Raw genomic sequence first — 22,886 nt, forward strand, 5'->3', positions numbered from 1 at the left:
TTCATCGGGAAGTGCTCCACCTACATTTGTGCTAAACACTGCTTGGAAATGCATAGCGCTCAGATTTTCCACACTCGGGTACCCCCGGGTGGGAGCTGCCGGGCAACACAGCCTCACACTGTTGACTGTGGTGTCACAGGTGGCCCAAAGCACAGACACAACCTGAAAGCTGCAAGTTTTTAACATATGAGCAAAACTCCCCGGCCAGCCTTGTATACATAGGAATGTGCACCCGGGCCCAGCTATTTATACAATCACACCCAGCTAGGAGGCTGGCGAGGGTCAAGAGAAACATACCTTCCTTTCTCAAAATCCTGTAGGTAAAGAAACCACTCTTTGTGTTTTCTTTGGTACCTCACCCAAAAAAATGTCCACTAAACGTTCCCTGAATGAATGAAGGAATGAATGAATGCTCTTTTCATAGCAGTACATAAATAAACGGGAAATTCTTCCACTGACATACGAAGGCTGCACAGACAACCCTGGATTAGGATATATGTAAATATTTCTAAATTGGGAACCAAAGTACCCATTGTGTGATTCGAAGATGCGAGTGGGGGGTGGGGAAAGCTTCCTTCCCCTTTCAACTAGAGCTGGCCATATCCAGTCTTGGGAAAGCTTATCTTTGTGCTTCTGAATCTCTGTACACACACACACACACACACACACACACACACACACACACACACACACACACACTCATATGCTCTTGCACACATCCACTCACCCAACTCACCCACTCACACACACTCATTTACTAACACACGCTCTCACACTCACACATACTCACACTCACATGCTCTTGCACACACACTCACACACTAACACACACTCACACACAACTATGTGTTAAACATACTACTAACATAATCCCAGAAAGACCCCGCAAATATCGATAGGCAGGCCAGCTGTCTTCAAGCAAGCTGAGAGCTTATTCCTACGTCTTATGCGGAAAGAGCCAATTTTTCCACCTTCTGTTACTCTCAAGCTGTTTAGACTCTAATGGTACAAGAAGGAAGCTGCCAGTCTTCCAGGAGCCTCACTTTCCAGACCTAAGGCTGGTCTTCTGCCTCAAGGGCAGAGACACGTAGCCTACCCTCTGCACCAGCAGCTCTGTTAAACGCACCATCTTGTTGAAGTTTGCAGTTCCAAGGTCCCTGATTATCAAGACACAGGTGAAAAGGAGAGACTCCCACAACTGAGAGCTGTGCTCAGTCCCAGGAGGTGCGGACCATTACCCCCATTTTATAGGCAAGAGGTTCAGAGAACTGAGTGAATCCCTCAGGTCTGTCCAGCCATAGGCCAAGAAACAGTTATTCTGTCTGGGCCAAGAAACAAAACAACTTCCGGCAAGGCCCTCTCCAAGCCTGCATGGCAGGCAACCTTGTGCCTCAATACTCAACCAGACACCTCTCTATCAACCAATAAGCACAAGTATTGTAGGCCAAAGAAATCAGGTGTCAGGTTTGAAACGTTTCAGCCCAACACCTCACTAATAACCATTAAACAAAAACTAAACGAGACCAATAGATCTTTAAGGCAATTTCTAGTTACCAGAAGTTGGAATGTTTGCTCTGTTTTAAAGACTGCATAACTCAGGACAGGAGAGATGGCTCAGTGGTCAAGAGCACTGACTCCTCTTCCAGAGGTCCTGAGTTCAATTCCCAGCAACCACATGGTGGCTCACAACCATCTGTAATGGGATCTGATGCCCTCTTCTGGTGTGTCTGAAGAGAGCTAAAGTGTATTCACATACATAAAATAAACTTTAAAAGAAAGTATTAAAAAAAAAGAAAGACTATAACTCTACTTTTATTCCATGACTGGGTTTGAACTGTCTAGAAACAAGTTCCAGATGCCATATTGCTGGTGATTGATTGATTAGTCAGGACTTTGTAGCTCTGCTTCGAAGGAGCTATTTATAAAAAAACAAACAAACAAAAATTTTTTTCCAGGAGTTGGTTATTTCAAAACACAATCTCACTCCTACTGACAACGTCAGAGTAAGACCTTTGCAGCTAAAGGCCATGAAAGGAAAATGTCAATCCCATATTCCCAATTATATGTAAGCATTCACTGGGGCCCTGCCCAGAAGGAGTACTTACTTATCTCTGGGGAATTCCCACTTTGGATCCTCTGGCAACTCGTACTCAGAGACCCCTGCTAGCATCGGGGTGTCCGCCGTTGAGGACAGACGTGTCGTTATCCTCACCAGTGGGGTGTTGGAGTTCATGGACGAGCTGGACTCGGCCGAAACCTGTATTCAAAATGCAAAGAAGCAGATGTAATGTTGGCTCTACCTGAGGAGACGGGAAGTGAGCTGGGACCCAGCCAGAGCATGAGTTCTTGCAAAGAAAGGGGAAGGAACGGCGGTGGGGACTGGGGGGGCCATGATCAAAAAACAAAATGAAACAAACAAAACATCAACAATAAACAAACAAACAAAAAACCCCACATGAGCCAAAATGAAAAGTGACAGGATCTGTAGGTCAGGTTTCCAAATAAAAGTGTTTCCAGGAGTTTAACCATAGTATTTCTTCTTCTTAACTTTTTAAAAGCTAGGGGTTTCTTTTTTAATTTTACGTGTGTTAGTCTTTGGCCTGCACATATGTCTGTGTGAGGGTGTCGGACCCCTGGAACTGGAGTTGTGGACAGTTGTGAGCTGCCATGTGGGTGCTGAGAACTGAAGCCAGGTCCTCCAGAAGAGCCAGTGCTCTTAGCCGAGAAGCCATCTCTCCAGCCCCCTAATTTTTTTTTAAGACAGCCACTTAAGAATAAGCAGACAGACCCTACTGACTGCATTAGAGTTTGTTTTTTTACTTTTCCTTGTTCAGAACCCTGGATAACCAAGATCCTCTTAGTCCTGCTCAGCCTGTGGATCAAGGCTGTACTTCTGAGAGATCCTGCGATATGCTAACTCAAAGGCTGGGCTCAATTACAGGGTGCTGGACAAGCATGTGTGAAACCCCCACATTCAATTTTCAGCACCATAAAATAAAAACACATCCAGAATCAAATCAGCAGGTTAGGGATTCACAAACATTTAACAAGTGAGTCCCTCCACACTGTTGTTGCTTAAAAATGCCAAGAAAGATCTCTTTCTCAAGGAAAGCGCTGTAGGGTACGCATGGTGTGGTGGTTCGAATACTTGGCCCATAGGGAGGGGCACTATCAGGAGGTGTGGCCTTGTTAGGGGACACTTGGCCTTGTTGGAGGAAGTTTATCCCTGTGGGGGGTGGGCTTTCAGGCTTCCTTTACTCAAACTCCATCCAGTGTAGCACACAATCCCCTTCTGCTGCCTGTGGATCAAGATGCAGAACTCTCAGTTCCTTCTCCACCACCATGTCTGCCTGGAAGCGGCCATGTTTCCCGCCATGATGATAAGGAACTAAACCTCTGAAACTGTAAGCCAGCCCCGGTTAAACGTTTGCCTTGATAAGAGTTGCATAGGTCGTGATAACTCTTCACAGCAATAAAACCCTAACTAAGACACAGGGAAAGGCATCCTGCTAACTCAAAGCTTTCTCATTCAAGGAAAACTGAGTCGTAGTCATTGGGAGGTTATTCTCCATCTCCTCCAGGAGTCCTTCTGAACCTTGATGATGCCCAGCCCATTTAGTGAGAACAGGCTGGCTCTTGTCACTGAAGCTTCAGAAAGCAGGGCAATGAATGCATGAGACCAAGGGTTGAGGAAAAGACACTTTGACTCAGAACCACACAGGAAGGATCCTCTCCCAACGCCCGACCACACAAGGCTTCACCAAGTTTTCTCATTTACCTTGATGTATATTAGTCTATGTCAGACCCAGTGTCTGCCTCTCCTTAGCTGGTTTCTAAGAAAGAAAATACACGCAGAGCCCACACGAAGGCCGTGCCTGTGTATGGCCACACAATCTTGGTGTGATTGTTGGCTACTGGATAGTGTTTTCACCTCAGACCACAACTGAGGCTTTGGTCCAGGACACAAGGAGTGTGAGGTTAGACAAGAGCCACCCAGGCAGCACACCAGGGCCCCCTCGCTTCCAGCTCCCTCACGGATGACAATCCCCCGTTGAGTATACAAACTCCTTCTCAATCCAGCTAGCAAAGATGAAGCCAAAGGAACTTTCACAGGTGATCCTAGATAAGAATCCGAGGAACCCAAGGACTGTCCCATTGGCCAGCCCTTCTGCTCTTTGTAAACCCAACTACCCTTAATGGAATTGAGGAAAAGTGTTTGCAGTATTAAAGTCAGTGATGTACAAGGTTATTCTTGGCTACCTAGTGAGTTCAATCCCAGGGACCCTATCCCCCTCAAAAAAAAAAAAACCCCACAAAGAAATTTTAAGATTAATAAGTAAATTTTGATATGAAATATTATCATTTAAAATAGACACAGGGATATGTCTGAACCCTCTAAGTATCTTTTGGGAAGGGGAAAGATGATTTTCTTCTTAAATGAAAAATATGTATCTGTGTGCATGTGTTTGTATGCATATCAAAGGACAACTTCTGAGGATCTGTTCTCTTTTTCTACCACGTAGGTTCTGAGGATTGAACACAGACTACGGGGCTTGGTCTTTGCCCATTGAACCATCTCACCAACCCTCAAGGAGAAGCTATATTCAAATTCTACTATGGGACAGGACATTTACTCATTTTGCCACAACAAAAATTGATGCTTTTTTTTTTGGAAAAAAAAAAAGGGAAGGAACCTGATAATTTTGCATTAGAGAGCCATGCACTCAAGGATCCCAATCTCTATGGAAAATCCAGAAGCAAGCAAGGGAAGACGGGCCAGGAAACGTGTGAGTGCCTCTAGAAGCCACTCCCTCTGTTCCCTACTCCCGTGGTCCAGAACAGGAGCTCCACTCCAGCAAAACAAAAGATGACTCCCAAGCCCTTTCCACTGTCTACATGGTGTCCAGCCTAGCTGTGATGAGCAGGCTGCGTCAGAAACCAGGAGCCTCCTGACAACATCGAGATGTCCACTTTCTACTGCCCACAAAAGCACTGTGAGCTTCATCCACAGAGAAGGGACTCAGAAGATTCTGGAATGGGACTGGTCCATAGTGCTTCCCCGGAGACACCCGCCTGACTCATTCTGAATCAGGGTCATAAGTTATGCTTGCAAAAGGCATGTAATTTTTTTTTAAATTTAAGATCTTTCTGGAAGTCCTTCCTTACAAATGGGCGAACATCATCACCTGGTAGAAATATAGTAAAAATCCACACCGGAGGGTCAGAGGCAAGAGGCTACAGCCAAACTAGTAAAAGTCAACCCAGTAATGAGACAACCCAGGCTCCTGCCTGAGAGCCAAGAGCCAGCAGAGGCTGTGAGCAGCCAGGATGTTCTTTATAGGGCTGTCAACTTGTTCTGCATCCCTGGACCCTAAAGTTCCAAGCTTAAGTGTTAGGGGCCACTGTGTGCTAAGACAGTGAGGAGGGGACACTAATCGGGAAATCTCAGGAGACCACAGTTCTGAATGACGAGAATGGCCCAAAGCTAGTGGCACATCGAAGCCTCTGTGGCTTGTCCCTGGGAGTCAGTACTCACCCATGGAGGCTTACAGGATGGGTTGTAACCACAGGCATTTTCTGGAATGATTTCTAAGGATTTTAACCTTTGGGGAGAGAGATCAAGAATTGGGAAGCAAGGCAGGAAATGTTTTCTGGAAAGATATCTAAGGATTTAGCAGTGGTCACCTTAGGAGGGAGGGAAGGAGGGGGAGAGAGAGAGAGAGAGAGAGAGAGAGAGAGAGAGAGAGAGAGAGAGAGAGAGAGAGAGAGATCAAGAATAGGGAGCAAGGTAGGAAAACAGTCTTATTCTAGAACTTTCTACACCATTTAGATTTTATTACCCTGGCCTTGTGTTTCTTTTGTGTTTTAGTAGAAGTTCTTTCTTTAGTCAAAATATCATTCGGAATTAAATAAATATGAACCCAGGGGAAGAAGGCACAGGCTTGAAATATACAGACGTCAGTTAGAAACTAGCAAGACCCCTGTTTGCACTTCTCTCCCGTCCCCCCAGGTTGTTTTGTGATGTTTCCACATCCTTCAACATGACTGTCTAAGGCCAAGATGCCCTACGTGTGGCAGGCTACAGCCTGACCAGTGGCACTGTGAGGTCAAGGTCAGATTCCTGGGTCTACATCTCCGTTATAAAGCACACTACCTGTGAGTCTCAAGAGGACTCGACTACAGCTCACAGAGTTAGGAGGACAGAATGAAAACAGCATTAAGTGCTTTCTGCTGAGCTGGGGCAGTCATAGCTCACCAGACTGCTCTACTGGGTGGGTTTGTTCTGATGTTAGATGGTATACACCTTAATTGTGTGTCTGATTTGCAAGATGGGACCCTAAACTGCCAGCCTGGATGGCCTGGAGCTCCAGTGAGCAAGAAAAAACTATCCTTTTAAATGTAGGAATTAGGGGAGAGGAAGGAAAACTGTAGGGTAGCAAAGTCCTGCTGGTGAATATGACTTAGGGGCTGCCTCAAATCAGAGAGATTTACCATCGAGTCTGACATTAACTGCTCTGTGGAGAACCTTTGACCCAAACAGAATGCATACCATAGGCCTGAGGTACGAGTTTACCAAACACATACTCACCCCGCAACGGAGCACCTCCACAAGGTTTTAATGTGAACATTTTCAAAATGGGGAAACAGGAGAAGAAGAAAACTAAAATAATATGAAAGAAAGAAAAACAAAAACCCTGACAGTATTCATGGCGGCCATTGCTATTAAAATATCAAACTGCCTTTATGTGTGGGAATGTTGCTCAATATAAAGTGCAGACTCAGGTTCAACGTACAAGTCTGGAAAATACCTTTGTGAAAAACACCCAGAGAGAGAAAGGGTAAGAGAATACGCCAAGTATCTGAACATATAGAAAATGCTCTCCCTGTCTACAGAGGTATATCTTAATTTTACCTCCATGCGTTTTTACTATACTTTTAAAATCCCCTCTGGGGCTGTAAAGTGTGACTGGCTTTCTCTTCACTCGCCTCTCCTCAGAAAGTCAACCTGTCTGGAGGGCTTGGCAAAATCCCCAGCAGGGGTTCCCCTAGGAACCCTGCCTTTCAGGGGTTCCTTCCTCTGAATTGTGGCCCCACTGCCCGCCCACCTTGGACGGTTCCTCACAACCATTGTATTACAGACTTTCTTTCTTTTCTTTCTTTTGTAGTTATAATTTCCCTCCTCAGATAATTCTTCAATCCTTAATCTAGAAACTTCAATTTTTGGAGTTTCCCTTTCAACCCACTTAAAAATATCCCTCCCTTAGAAGTCACTTATAAACAATAAATGCTAACACTCCAGTAAACTGGTTCTCCGCCCACCCGAATCTTGGCAGGCGGTGTTTAGAAAGCCACACAATCCTCACGGTCTCCAATTCGGCAGCCTTACATGCCGGGATCTCTTTACCACGTGCCATAAATCAAGCTTTTAACTAAATGTGCTTTTCATATATTTCCACGGTACATATGGGAGATTAACGGAGGAAGTGGGTTTTCTTCCCTTCTCTTTTTAAAGGGCCACCAAGTAATAGCGGTCTCTCTTTATGTTGGATTAAGTTGAACATCCAAAGGGGACCTCACAGACAGAGCAGGCGGAGGCGAAGATGCCATGGGGAGGGGTGAGTCAAAGTCTGTCTTTATTCCTGAGGATTGACACATACCCTTGGACCACAGGAGACTTGAGACACCCTGACTCCCAGGCAGCGGATGGATGGAGCCTTCCGCATCAGACAGAAGGCCAGTGCGTACACAGTTCTGTCTTCAGTCTAGCCCCACACACCTCCACAACAAAGCAGAAAGCCTGCACCGCACCAAGCTTCGGGGGGCTACTGGGGATGGATTTCTTTCTCCTTCCATAACAAAATCTAGGTAATCACTCACACTGCCCCACAAACAGCCTCTGCCTCCTCCAGATGCTTGAATGCCCGGACACAACAATAAAAGCGCCTGGCTCAAGTGTTCTGATTCTACTTACAGCTCAGCAGCAAAAGTCCAGGGTAGATCTCAGTCAGAGAAGCATGTCTTTCAGAGGCTGAGAGAAAAGACAGGCTAAGCTGAGGGACAAAGAAAGCAATTGGTCCCTAAGAAGGTGGAGACTCTGCTTGGGTCATCCACAGCTATCCAGCTGCCCAAAATTTCCCCAGAACCCAGTACATTGCAACTCTGGGTCAACTACAGGACAGAGGAGATTCCGGGTCATGGTATTGGGCTGCTAAGCAGTGAGTCAGAACTTACTTTCACTGAGTTTCATACACCATGAATACATTGCCCTGAGAACAGCTCTGAAATTAAGTGTTCCTCCACCCTACACCTAATAACCATGGGCCTCAAAGGCTTTATGAAATTGCTCTCTGGTTTTCTCAGCTACCCATATCAGTGGCTGAGGCCAGGAACAAACTCACTACAGTCCCATGTGAGACTGGGAGATGGGCAGGCTATGGAAGAAGAGCTGACACAGCCAGGGAAAGCTTGTCAACAAACACGCACTCCACAGAACAGGGCTTCCTCTGCCCCACTCTACCCCCCATACCCCACCTCCCCCAACAAGGGACTTGTGGAAATCACAGAAGGCAGATCCGTCCACTTGGACTCAGGAGAACACAAAGACCACTCCCCAGTGACCACTGATGATCCAGTTGGGTCACAAGGTGCCCTTCTCTAGGTTAGCTACTGCCGTTTGACACCAGGTACCAAGAAGTAGAGGCAAGAGAGAGCAGGTACCTACAAAGTATGCAGTCGTAGCCTTGGATGAGAGGGATGAATCCTCCCTAATGGGGAGATCCCACAGGCTACCAGCCTGTCCCACCGAAAGGTTGCTTCTTTCCCCAAGCATCAACATACAGAAAATATCTCCCAAAATTAATGTTTACTAGAAAGACTATAAAGAATTTATTAGATACAGAAAACAACCCAAAAGACCTACCTTTTTAACCTCAGAAAATAAACTGAAATACCTGCTTTACACAAGTTCAGGGGAGGGGAGCAAACATCAAGGAGAAAGAAGGAACAAGAAGGGTGACTCAGTAGGAAAAACAGCCTGCCTTGACCCGAGAGCAATCTCCAGAAGCTACATAAAAAAAAAAAAAAAAAAAAAAAAAATCCAGGCTCGGTAGCTGACACTTGGAATCCCAGCCGGAAAGAGGAGAAGGTGGAGCGATGGGGCCCTGAGGCTCACAGGCCAGACTGCCTACTTAGCTAGTTCCAGGCCAGCGAGTGAGAAACTTAGTAGAAAAGGGGAGTAAGGAGTGGACGGCGCCTGAGGAATGACACCAGAGGTTATCACTTGGCCTCAGCACACGTTCTGTACACACCTACACACCTGCACACACGCTTGGGAAAAGCAACTCGAATAAACAAACCAACTTTTAGTGTTCTAAAACAAAGACAAAGACGGAGTGAACAGAGAGAGGCTATGAGCCTCCACGCTGTGCTGGGCAGGGCCAAGAGGCTCAAACATGGACGCTGCATCATACAGAAGCTGGGGCCAGCACAGAATAAACCCAGGCTTTTAACGCCTGGGAGCACGGCCCTCAGACATCTGATTACAGACTCATCTGTCGCCAGGTAAAGGCACTCTTGGCATCCCCGTGGTATTCACTCTGTCATTAACCTATCTGCAGGCCTTTGTGGGACTTTTCCCTCCAGCCACAGCCCAATACCCTCTTTATCCAGATTCCTGATAAGCATCTCCTCCTCCTCACCGTGGGCTGTGCTTTGGGAAATCCTTTGGGAAGAGGCGGAACCTCTCCCTCCTGACTTCTAGGAAATGCTGCAGTGTATCGGCACCTCTTCCGGCTGTTTATCTCCCAGAGACTCATTCATCCAGAGAGCCTGATCCTCACACACTTCTCTCACACAACGTGACCCGGAAGAAACATTTCGAAAGGACCTTCACTAACCTTGCAGCCAGTGACAAACAGGCAGCCTTTCCCTGATGTGAAACTGACTTAATTATTTTCTTCTGGTGATGCTGGGGATTGGAGGAGCTAGGCAAGCACTCCACCACTGAGCCACACTCCCAGCCCAGGAGTCCTGATTGAGGCCCATACACTAAAAGAAGCTGTGCGCTTAGTAAATGACGATGAATAAAGGAAAAAGGGGAAGGTAAAAGAAAAGAAACACAACATTTCCCTCTGGTCACATGGGGACTATGAAAAGAATGGACAGCTTAGGTGGAGACAGACGGACCATGAAGAAACTCAGTTGGACAAACAGAAAGGAAGATGTGCTGAACACGTGTGCCAAAGGCAATGCCAGAGCATCTGTCTTCTTCGCATGAAGCAAAAGGAAGAACGTCGCAGTAGGTGTGAATAGCTTTTCTTTAAAAGAGTCAACAAAACGGGTCATCAGGTAAGGTGACCTGGCCGAGCCTGATCTGTTTGATTCCTGGGAACCACGTGATGGAGGAAGGTGCTGGCTTCCATGTAAGTTGTCCTCTGGCCACCATAGACAGGCTATGCTATGTGCATGCCCACGTGCAAACACACACACACACACACACACACACACACACACCCCTGAGCTACATAAATATATAAATGTAAAGAGAGTTTTCTTTAAAAGCAATGAGGGCTGGAGAGATGGCACAGTGGTTAGGAGCACTGACTGCTCTTGCAGGGGACCTAAGTTCTAGTCCCAGCACCGACATCAGACAACTCACAACTACCTGGACTCCAGTTCTGAGGGATCCAATACCCTCATCCAGCTTTCCAAGAGCTCCCACACATATGTGTAAACACACACAAAAATAAAGATTTGTTTGTTTTTTTTAACTGATGAAATAATTATGGGTCAATGCCCTATCTCCCTTCAAGTTACGGATTTCACTTGTTTCCTCTATTATAAGAACAAATAATCAGAGGAGGCCGCTCTCTTTATTCACACGCCCTACGCCAGAATCCAGATGTTAGGATTGGCCCAGGGCTAAGAGAGCAGGAGAGGCTGTGAAGGAGTGGCCAAAGGAGTGGCCATTCAGCCTGCAGCCTTAGCACTATGTAGCCAGGTAAGAATCTGACTAATGGACTCTTCCAGGAACTCATTAGGCAGCTAAACTAATGTCAGCACCATCTTGCTTCTCTGGCCCCACAAAGGACAGTGGTGTCACTCAAAAAAGCACAGCATTCTCAGGACTAAAAGAAACCCATGGAGCCGCTTGGATCCCCACATTCAACAGCTGGCCAATGCAATGGCTGCATCTGACATATGCTCCAAATTATATCTTAAACCTCTACAAGAAACACCTGTTAGAAACGAGGCTTCAGCGAAGTCGACAAGAAGCTGCTCGGCCTGTAGCATGAAGCTAGGTTGAGAACAGCCTGTGTCTGAGCCATTACTGGCCTGCTGGTTCCCAGTCTGTCCCAGACCCTTGTCCACAGAAAGAGCCCTGCTAGCTGACAGCCCAGGAAAGGCAGGGTTGGACCCAGAGATTCTTGAGGTATTACACAGTATCACCCAGGGAAGGTTTAAAATGCAGATTTACAGATCCATTCAAGAGCTACAGAAGAGGAATTTCTAGGGCTCAAACTAATGAATATGCGATTTTAACAGACACCTCCCGGTTCTGTCCACTAAGATGCACAGGGTAACAGAGCCCAAGTTGGTCATTTCAACTGCTAATTAAACAATAGTGACAATCTTATCAGAGTCAAATTCCAAATCCTATCATAAAGATTTACACCCACACATCCCTGGCCCTTAGAGTCTAAGTACAAGCACAAGAAGTCAAGCATTCTTTTCTTATCTGCCTCTGAAGGGCTTCGTTTTATGGCACCGGGTAGGTTCTATCTTGCCTTACCCCCCCCAAAGCCAACCATGCAAGATCAAGCTCAAGGTTAAAGGTAGTTTTCTCCCCGTTCTGCATTAACAATCATCTTATCTGGGGGCCGAAGAACTGGCTCAGTGGTTAAGGAGCGCTTGCTGCTCTTCTAGAAGACCAGAGTTCAGTTCCCACCACCCACGCTGGGAAGCTCACAATTGTCTTAACTATAGCACTAGTGGATCTGACCCGCTCTCTTTGCCTCCACAGGTGCTCATAACACAAATACACACACACACACACACACACACACACACACACACACACACACACAAATCATCCTATTCCTGAATCCCTAACCACACCTGTAAACTGTAACTTGTAACCATAAACTATAAGCATACAATGTTGTTTCAAAAACCAAACAGATTCAGACAGAATCCAGTTTGGAAGAAATCACAGATCACTTTCATGTAAGCATTAGTTCAAGTGCACCTCCATACTGTATGCTACTTATCTCTACTTAAAAACAGTAAATCAAAGAAAACTGGACATTCTTTCCTATTAATGGTAAAAACGGCACCTGAACACCTTGCCTCATAAAGAAGCAATGGACCCCAGACAAAAACCACCTATTCTCCCAAAGAAGAGACTTCCCACAGGCCCCGAGGGCATGGCCTCCTCTGGCCCACCCCTATTGTCCTTTAAAACTAGATCCAACCTACCAACCCCAGAGCAGCTTTGTGACTTAATGCTCTTTAGTCCCAACCCCGACTGAACTTCCACACAGTGTCAGGTTAGAATGGCGTGCACTTCTGAAGCTCCCAGAAGTTAGGGGGAGAATCAAAGCAGAGGGGAAAGATCCGAGAGCTGGCTGGGTGGTAGAGGGGAGTAAATTTCTTCAAACTCTTTATCTACTTTCTGTTACCTGTCTCCGCAGGGGGATGCGCTTGGTCAGCTTGTGCACAGCTGGCTGGCTGCTGAAGTCTGGCTTCTTGGTCGTGGTCTTCATTCGGCAAAAGATGACTGTCACCACCATGCAGGCGATTAAGAAGACCCCTATGCAGTAAATAGCTATCTCCAGGTAATCTGGGGAAGCTGTGATCTCCTTCTCTCTCACAGGTGCTGGGTTGTAGATCACAGGGGAGGGACAGATAAGCAGGCCACACAGTTAGGATACCAGAGGGATGTATCAAAGACATCAAGGGCTTCCCCATCAACAGGTCAATGCAGAGAGATACCCAGATGCAAAGCAGCCGTAGGCTTCCTGCCTGGGCCTCTCTGAATGCTAACGAAGAGCCAAGGGCGCCTCAGTTTATCACTACAGCCCAGGCAGCCATCTTCTCTAGCCTCGACGGGCACCTGCCACCAGCGAGCAGCTGATACCAAATCCTATGGGAGACTACAAGGCCACGTTCTGCTAGGGCCTTGGTCTGAGCAGGACACCCAGTACACCCACCACAGGAGGATTGTCTCGTATGATGCCCACTCAATATAAACCAAAAAGAATTGTTAAAAGGGAGAGCATCCACTGCTGTGTCTAAGGAGCTGGGGGCAATGATTGCTACGGAGGAGACTCCAGGGAAGCTTCAACAGGGCCCCAGAGTGCCACAGCTCCACAGGGCTCACACTCATCAGTAGGCTGGCCCAAAATGTTTTGATGAGTCCCTTCATTTAGTCCAGAATATTATTCAGTTAAACAGATGCATCAACCAACCATGAGACAGTCACATATATGATATGTATCTATATATCTATTATCTATATCTATATCTATATCTATACAACTTAATAACCACTAAAATGTTTTTATATCCAGTTATATTAACTTGTTACTGAACCTTTAAAACTATGATGGTACTGCATGTGAGCAGAAATGTGATTAATTTAACACACTCTCCTGTCAACTATATTGGTCCCTCCTTAGTCCTCAGTTGGCCAATCTACAAGCAGTGTATTTCCACACAGGGTTATTCTCAAGTTGCACCTCCTTAAGGGGTAGCGCTGTCAGGCAAATTGGTTAAGAAGTACCAGGTAGGCACTTACAGAGCGCAGCATCGCAATACAAGCAAGCTCGACAGGAGAGGCATCTCTGTTTCAAGAATAAATACTCACAGAGCAGATTCATAACAGAACCAAAGGGGAAGATTGGATGCAACGGTTATCACTTTCAAGCTTATACATTTTAATCAGAAAAAAAAATAAACCAAATATTTGCAAAGGTAGTCAAAACTCTCAGCAGCATAGCACAAAACAAAACGATCCATTTATTTTTACGAGCTATAAAACAAGCATGCAGTAGGCATGGTACTCTAGAAACAAGGCATTCATAACAGGAGCAGGAGAGTACCATGAGCTGCAACCCAGTCTATGCAGGTTTCCAAAGGAAATGCTAGGCAATGCATGAGAGAGAGAGCAGCATGGACCAAGAGAGTTGGACTAGAACAGAGGCGTTGGTTAAAGGCTTAGACAGCAATGGGCTTTGCTGATGTTTATTTCTCTATGAGGCAGAAATAACATCGAGCCCGAGACAGCATACACATGCTTCTGCAGTAAAAGCAAACCAAGAGTCCGCTCTATCCAGGCATGCAGCAAGCCACCCGATTCCCAAGGTAACACACCGCTTCTGCACACCTCCCTTCAGAGGTGCTTCCTGGGCACCCCAGTACAAATTTATCTGCACTCAAATGAGGGGTAAGCGAGTCAGACCAAGAGGCATCAAACCACATATGGGCTTTCAGCAAAGTGGAATTTACAATGGGGAAAACAAATTGCTTTGAATTTCACAAAGTAATTTTGACTTCCTTCTTAGGGGGTTGGGGGATGGGCTCATTGAGTCGACATCTCAATGATTCACTAAGATTATAAGATCCCTTTGAGTTTAAAGGTAACATTTTATGTGACCATAAATTCTAGTATGGGATCTCCTTGTGCATGAATTTCTAAGACCGTTTCTTGTTCTGGGGGTGGAGGGGTCGGAAATCATTCGAAACATTTGGGGGACATCTTTATGCAATGGATAAATGGGGCTATTTCTAAGAACAGAAGCTGTGTTAATTTTATAGCAATCAACCAAGGACAGAGGCCAACCCATGGAAAGAAAGAGCTGTATGTACCTGGCAGAACTGTCAACCATGCAGAGTGAAAGGATATCCCGATAGAATTACCCGCCAAGCACGTATATTCCCCAGCATCCTCAAAAGTTACATTCCGAATATAGAGAACCTCAATTTCTTTGTCCGTGGTGTTAACACCGGCGGCCTAGAAAACAAACGAAGCAAGAAAAAGGCTAGACATAGGAATGATTGTGGAGGGGGCCTTGGAACCAAGAGGCCTTGTCCCAGCAGGTCCAGGGGGTGCTGGCCATCAGGAGATTCCAACTGCAGCCCGTCCACAAAGCCCACAACCAAGAGACACTGAGAGACACCGGCCAGCTCACCTCTGCAGGCCCATCACCACACCGGCGTCACCACCTAGACATGCATGCGATTGAACACATGGAAAAATCAGCCCACAGAGTCCGTTCTCTTTGAATTTGTTTGCATATGGATTTGGGAGTGGGTTTCCAAAAAGTATAATACCCTGAGGGCTAATCTGGGTTCTGGTCCTGTTGGATGCAGACTCCAATTGTGAGAAAAGGGGAGGCTCTTCTATTTTCTGTGTGATGGAATAAAGCACGGCAGATCAGGTGGACATCCCACACATCCCTCAGGCTCCATGGGAACCAGGGTGGGACGTTATCTTGGTGACTGGATTCTGGTTAATTTCATTCAGGCCGAAAATCATCTTGCTTTATATGATCATTGAAAGAACATGGCAGAAAGTGTAATACTGGTAACAGAAAAAACTGGATTTATGGTTTGTTTCCTTTTCTAATATGAATATGTCTGCGTGTGAAGAATGATAACTGAAAACTCCACCATCTGCCTTCACTATCCTCCAGTGTCATACGCACTAGAAGATAACCATTCTCCAGTTTTGGAAAGGATCCGGTGTGGAATCGAACCAAAGAACAAAACTTTCGTTAGGTGAATCCTATCATGCTAGCATTTCTCTATGTCACTAGCATAAAAGGCAACCAAGTCTGGCTTAATAATCAGAGAGTGCAGACTCGACGGGCATGCAAACGCAAGGCCCACGTGCACTCAGACACAGTGATCACGGGAAGTGTGCAGTCCAAACAAGACAGACCAGAAAGAAGGGCTTGAAAACAGGGTGGGGGTGGAAGATAATCTTCAAGCACTTTGAACATTGTGGGCATTTTTCCATGGCCACTGGCATGACGCCAGCTGCACCACCAAAGAAAGATCATTATAAATATACCAAGACCACAAGAGTTATTCTAGAAGCTGCCTGCTGCCTCCCAAAGCACCGAGTCTTTTTTAACTCCTATATTCAGTTTTCTTAAAAAAAAAAATAAAAATAAAAAATAAAAAACACAAACACAAAAACGTTGTTACCTTGCTGTTTGGGCAGGACAGTGAGCCAGGCAGACTGGTTGGCCTGCCCTATATAATTGGAGACCTTACATATATATTCCCCAGCATCCATCTCCGTCACATTGAACAGAGCCAGCACTTCTGCATTGGAGCTATTTATCCCCGAGTGCTAGAACAGACATAGGAAAACAATATAACGGCCAACCAGGAAGGACTCGGTGCTGCCTATGGTCCCACCACCAACACACCACAAGAAAACAATCTCCATGAATTACACCTAAAGAGCTGTGGGAGGGAGGAGATCACAATGAGTCAAGTGGTGGAGAACGGTAGTGATCACAGGAGGGCGGATGAGGTGACCAGTTGGTGGGATGGGTGAGCAGCTCTCCAGCCTGGCCGTCTTTCTCCAGCACTTTGGATCCTGGGTATTGCTGGCTAGAGAGAAGACTATAGGTTGAGTGTTCTTCATTAGCCACCTGTTGTGCCTATAGTTGAATAGGAAGACTGGCTGTCTGTTATGCCCCTTAGGAGCATGGTAGATAGACAGTGGCTTAGAATTGACAATACAGACTTAGCTCAGTGCACTGAAGAGGTGACCAGGCCCCAAAACTGAAGAGGCTAAAGCCACAAAACAATGGGTACATGAAAAAAAAGTATTTCTTTTAATACAAAGGAAAGGAAATTCTCATCGTTCATTGTTTTATAGATGTGAAAATACACACACACACACACACACACACACACACACACACACACACACCATTTACTCTCTAGACCACACAAAAATCATAAAAGGTGAGAGGGAATGTTTTTGAAAAAGAAAGTTGAATTGTTTCTAACTACTACAATTTGATTCAAATGTTATATATCAACATAGCATTGAGTATCATAAAACAACGTCAGGAAAACATTAGTAGAACTGTCTAGAGCTTTCCAGTTATTTCCATCTACTCAATCCGTCTACTCTCTACATCGCCTTGTAAGCAATACCTCACCCCAGCTTTAGCATCTCCTCAGGGCTAATAAACAGCAGAATTCTCTGGTTCCAAGTATAGCAGCCCCACCCTACTTCACAACCCCCTCCAGAATGTTATTAACAGTTCTAATGGCTACTCATTCTTTAACATACTCTACTGGCCAGTCCATAAAGAGAACCATCTCTGAAAGCCAACAGGAAATCAAAGACCCTAGCCAGATCTCCAAGGGGGCCCTCACTGCTGGCCCCTTGGGCTTCAGAAAGTTCTCACCTTCAGGACCTTGAGGTAGGGCAGCCCATCAGGTCCATATTTACTGCCGTTCTTTTCCACATGTTTGATCCACTGGATATGGGGCTGGGCATCACTATAAACCTTGCAGACAAATTCTACGTCCCCTCCGACCACCGTGGAGGCATTTGCAGGCAGTCCAGCTTGGAGGATGGGCCGGTGTGGTGATCGCTCTGATGGAGAGAGGCGATGAGACAGGGAGAGAGAGAACAATAAATAAGTTGTGTTGTCCTGAAGGCTGTCGGAGGGAACTCAAGCCAAAATGGCCTCAGTCTGCTGGCTGACTCCATTAGAATAACACGGGCCCCATGCACAACACAAACAACTTCAAAGTGGATCACTGAAGCACAACCCTTGTAAAGGATAACTCATTCAGAGAATCAGAAAAAGAATGCATTGCACTGTGAGTTATGGACTACCTAATGAACAAGGGGAAATTCTTTACTTCGGCAACCTGAGAGACAGATGGAGCGGGTAGAAGGCCGCTTTTCACTTATTTGGCTTGAGGTGATGCCCTGATTCACTTTAAACATGAGGTAGAGAACACAGGAAGTAACATAGCTAACTCTTAAGGTCATGCTGACTATCAAGAGAGGTTCTCTCTCCCAGCCAGTTGCTAAGATGCTCTGGGAAGTCCTGTATCTCCTGTTTTAAAAAGCAAATTGGAAACCAAGTGAGGTAAAACCAAATCTACTGGATCCCTCTTTTTATCATGACACAGACTCCATTCAGTGGTTCCTTCTTTATTCATTCATCCATTCGACAAGTACCGAGCCCCACTCTGCACCAGGCACCAGATGTTTAGAAGCAGATATTCCTTAGCATATTCTGATATGGCACTAAAGAAACACAGGGACAGACGCCTGTTTCCTGCCTAAGTTTCAGAGTGTTAGAGGAGGCACCACAGGAGGGATGCTTGACCATTCCTTTCTAGCTTCACTGAGAAGATTCTCAACAAAGCACATTTTTCCTTGTCTTATACCAGAAGGTTCTGTTCCAAATGAGAGGTGTTCTCGGCAGAAACCCATAGAAGGACCAGGTCAAGGTCTGCTTGCACCTACACACACTGTCGCTAAAGAACTAGTTAATGCCCAATTAAAAGTGGACTAAGGAGTTTCTCCAAAGCCGTACAAATGGCTAACAAGCAGCTGAAAATATGCTTAGCATCAGTAATCATTAGGAAAATGCAAATCAAAGCTATCATTAAAAATATAATAAGGCAACTACAATTGAGGGCCCAGAAAGTGATCCCCTCTACCACTGCTGGTGAGAATACAATTGTTAGGGTTAGTTCAGGAAGCCGGAGTTAAAAAACAAAGCAAAAGCAGTTCATCTGATCCAGTAACTCTCACTTCAGTGAAGATCTGAGACATAGCCATCACAGGGCTCTTTACAACAACCAAGGTTTTAATTTCATTGACACCCTCAATGCCCATCCACAGAAGAATGGGTAAAATAAAAACACTGGTTATATACAACGGAAAAACTAACCAGCTTTAAAAAGAAGAAAAGCGTGCAATTTGATGCCAATGGACAGCGGGCATGGACCCGGAGGACATTACGCTAGGAAAACTATGTCAGTCACGGGACAAATACTGTGTGATCCTACTTATAAAAAGGGATCTAAAACTCTCAAATTCATATATCAAAAGAATAGAATTGTGGTGGCCAGGAATGGAGAAGAGGAGAAAGGAGTGGCTAATCACAGAATATAAACTTTCAGTCACATAAGATGAATACATTCTAGAGATCTGGTCTACCTATGATGGAAGATAAGGTTCTATACAATTAAAGTTACACTGAGAAGACATCACATGTTACTGCTCTTACAACAGTAAAATGAATGCTGAACAAATGAATGGAAGACTGAGAGCAAGAAAGAATTAACAAATGGAGTGGGCTGCTGTTTAATCTCAAATACAAAAACCCTGTAATTACAAAGTTACTGGAATCTTCTTCACAGCGGCTCCATCACTAGTCACATGCACCCTGGTTACCATCCCATTCCCACATATATGCTTATACACTCAAACTCTTCTCTTTCCTTCTTTCTCCAACAGGGAGTTCCAGTGTCCTAGCTTTACAAACACAATTCAGGCAGAGCAGAGCATGATGCCGCACATCTTTCATCTCAGAGCCAAGTGGATCTCTATGAGTTCAAGGCCAGCCTGGTCTACACAGTGAATTCTAACTATGTAAGGCTAACATAGTAAGACTCTGTCTCAAAAAAAATGGCAAAAAATAGCTAAGAGAAATAAAAAGAACCCTATACTGGAGCCACTAGAGCCACCAAACCAGCCCACTATATCAAGGATGGCCCTATGTTTGAGATTCCTGGGCACTGGGCTGGAAGGAGTAAATTAGAATGAAAGACCTCTAAGCCTTTCTGTATTGGAGCCTTTCCGATTAAAATATCATCCTGTGGAATTGGCTGAACCAGAGCCAGACTGTATACAGATTGACTCTACTCCATCAGATCGTTGCTGGCCCTTAAGAAACTTTTTAAAAACAGAGAAAAAGTTGGAGCACATTTCATTCTGGAATCTTCCATCATTACATAGACACCTACATTGCCGTGCAATGAAATAAAAATTTCAGAACCCCCCCAAAAGAGTCATTCATCTCCTCCTTTATCACCCATGTAGAACAGAGAAGTTGGACTGGCCATTTTTGTGACTGGAAAAAAAATCTCAAAGTTTCATTTCTCCATACATCACAGGAAACCCCCTATTCTGTGGGACGATGTGCTGCTTCTGGAATGGACCAGAGGCACTTGGGTGAAAATGGCCAAGGTTTGCTTTAATCCCCACTGGGTCCTTTACAATGGGAAAGATAGAATTAAGTCCCCATATCCATGTTTCCTCATCTCTTCCAAGCATATGTACCAGGAAATCTACCAGCAGGATAGAAGCTGACCTCTGAGCTGGCGACTGCCAGCCAAACTCACAGGTATACTCATTTCTACCTGTCAAATATTAAGGTCATTTCCTTCCCATAAAAGGAGCTGTGGGGCCAAACAGATGGCTCTGTCAATCTAGCACCTTCTGCAGAAGCTCGCCGTCTTGAGTTCAATCCTCTAGACAATGTATTTAAAAAGCACATGCCTGAAACCTAAACTAGAGGGGTGAAGGAGGAAGATTGTTGAAGCTCACAGGTCAGCCTAGACAAGTCTGTGAGTTCCAGGTTCAATGAAATAAAAAAGTTGAGGGTGACTAAGAACCTCTGCTTCTAGCCTACACGCATGCTCGCGTGTGTGTGTGCTCGTGCACGCACACACACACACACAGGGGCCTGTGCACATGGTACACATGTGGATGTTTGTGTATGTACATTTGCACTTCTGTTGGTACGTGTACATGTGAATACAGGAAACTTGAAAGCCACAGGAGGGTACTACATCCCCTGAAAACGGAGTTAGATACAGTTCCAAGTACCTATCATGAGTTCTAGGAACTGAACGTGGGACCCTTGCAAGAGCTGTACACTCTTTTAGCCACCAAGCTCTCTCTCTAGCCCCAGGGAAGGAATTTTAGTTATCAGTTCATTCCCTGCCTTGGTTTTTCCAATTTTGCACTCACAAACATGCTCTTATGCATGTGTGTGAATGCGTGTGGATGTGTGTGTGTGTGTGTGTGTGTGTGTGTGTGTGTGTGTATGTATGTGTGTGCATAGACAGTGTAACTTTCCTTGGAAACATAAGTATACAAAATCTCTAAGGCTCCAAGCCAGATCTACGGAATTTCATTGCAAGCCCTTTTTTATTAGCCATACTTGTTTCTAATAAACCATCTCACATGCAAACGCTACACACGTTAATACCAAATAACGCTGCCCGCGAACAAGGAGTGCTTTCAGAACTCGGCATCTCCCACACCAGCCTTGGGCAGGGAATCGGTCGCTGGGGTAACACTGGCAGGGCCTGGTCCAGAGCTCACAGTCTTGTTTTCCTTGTGGTCAAAGGGCTGCCGAGCTCCGGTTATTAAGTTATTCCAAGCTATCCGGACTATTTTCACCCAAAGGGAAAAAGGAGACCTTTGCAATGGTTCAGTGTTATTGCATTTGCAAATTACGGCACACTGAACGTTAGAGCTCGAAGTCTTGAATTCATCTTTTCAAATTTTCTCACCTTATACAAAATAACCTCCAAACTACCCACTCTCCCCTCTCGGCTCTTTCTCACTTTGGGCAGAAAAAAACCCTGCAAGTACGGTTGCTGTGTAATAGAAACCTTACACCGTCTTCCAAAACTTCTTACAGCTGCGCTCAGTATAAAATGAAACCTCAGAGAACGTTATTTAAAATGTTTTTAAAAAGTCAGTAGGCCTCATGTTTCATTTCTCCACATCAGGCTTTGATTTCCTTTGCAACCTTAGTCTCTGCCCTTAAACAAGTCGAAGAATGAGGCCTGAAACAACTTGGAAAAGGCCCCAGGATGCCAGCATCTGCCATCTTGTCCTCCTTGGCCATCGACCTGGTGTCAACAGATCCTGAACAACAGCTATTGGCCTGGCGGGGCTGGGGGTGCATGCTCGTGAGCAAAGTACTCAGAACCCAAGGTCAACGCGGGCCACATAGTGAGGTTTGTCACAGGGGCAGGGGGCAGGGGACACAGAAAGCAGCCACCAGGAAGTTGGTGGAAGTGTGTGGAAAGTTTCTGGGAGGCTGGAGTGCAAACAAATCAGATGCTGGTGAGGAGGCCTGGTACAGGTGCCCCCTGCAGCCTTCCCAGTGGGCACAGGAGAAGAGGGTGAGGCTCCAGAATGACAGTCCTCCAAAAGGCTCCCCTGAACCTCATCTAGCCCCAGGCAAATCAAAGCCCACAGGTTTGCAGCTTCTCACAGTACACTGAAGTAAAGGGATTAGGCCTGTGAATTATTTCTGGACGAGAGACTGAAGCCCATTGCTGGCTCAGCTCTTCTACGTGACAACAAAAATCACATCTCCTCCAGCAAGCAGGATTTACAGAGAGGCAAGCTTCTCTTAAAGCATGTTGAACTCCCAGATATTATAGAAAACACATTTTTTCTTTTTCCAGGGGAGTGAGTGAAATAAATACGAGGAAGGGGGCTAGGCCCACGGACAGCCTACCTCTACCTCTGTACTGCAATTTGAAAACAGTTACAATTTGGACTTGCAGGCGGCAGATCCTCGGACCCAAAAGGTGGGGAAGAAAGGGGGAGGGGCTTTGAAATAGCCTTTTTGAGGCCCCTCTGTGAATTTCAAATTAAGACACAGTGGAAACACAGTCCAAAGGGTGGGGCTGTGGCCGATGGGACAGTTGGCTGCAGCTCTGGAATGAGGTTCCTTTGAATAAATGCTTAGTAAATACAGCTTGGAGTGCTTTAAAAAAAAAAATACATGCCCTCCCGCCTGTCACACTCTCTCTCTCTCTCTCTCTCTCTCTGGCCCCCTTGCTTGAAGTGTCTACTT

The 22,886-nt window shown here is 45.6% G+C and overlaps 1 protein-coding gene across 25 annotated transcripts in view; it reads right to left on the reverse strand.

The window, feature by feature from the left end:
- Positions 1-22,886, reverse strand: part of Fgfr2 (fibroblast growth factor receptor 2) — a 105,212-nt gene that overhangs the window by 21,765 nt on the left and 60,561 nt on the right. For 9 of the 25 annotated variants that reach the window (XM_063281100.1, XM_063281092.1, XM_063281072.1 and 6 more), the window contains 4 exons: positions 17,439-17,629; positions 16,213-16,360; positions 12,674-12,877; positions 2,106-2,256 (listed from right to left, as the gene is read on the reverse strand). In XM_063281100.1, coding sequence (XP_063137170.1) covers positions 2,106-2,256; positions 12,674-12,877; positions 16,213-16,360; positions 17,439-17,629 — 694 coding nt within the window. Of the gene's footprint in view, positions 1-2,105; positions 2,258-12,673; positions 12,878-14,868; positions 15,014-16,212; positions 16,361-17,438; positions 17,630-22,886 lie in introns of all 25 variants that reach the window. The other 16 variants (XM_006230393.5, XM_063281099.1, XM_006230390.5 and 13 more) reach the window with 5 other exon arrangements.

The sequence above is a fragment of the Rattus norvegicus genome, chromosome 1 (genome assembly GCF_036323735.1).
Source record: "Rattus norvegicus strain BN/NHsdMcwi chromosome 1, GRCr8, whole genome shotgun sequence".
NCBI lineage: Eukaryota > Metazoa > Chordata > Mammalia > Rodentia > Muridae > Rattus > Rattus norvegicus.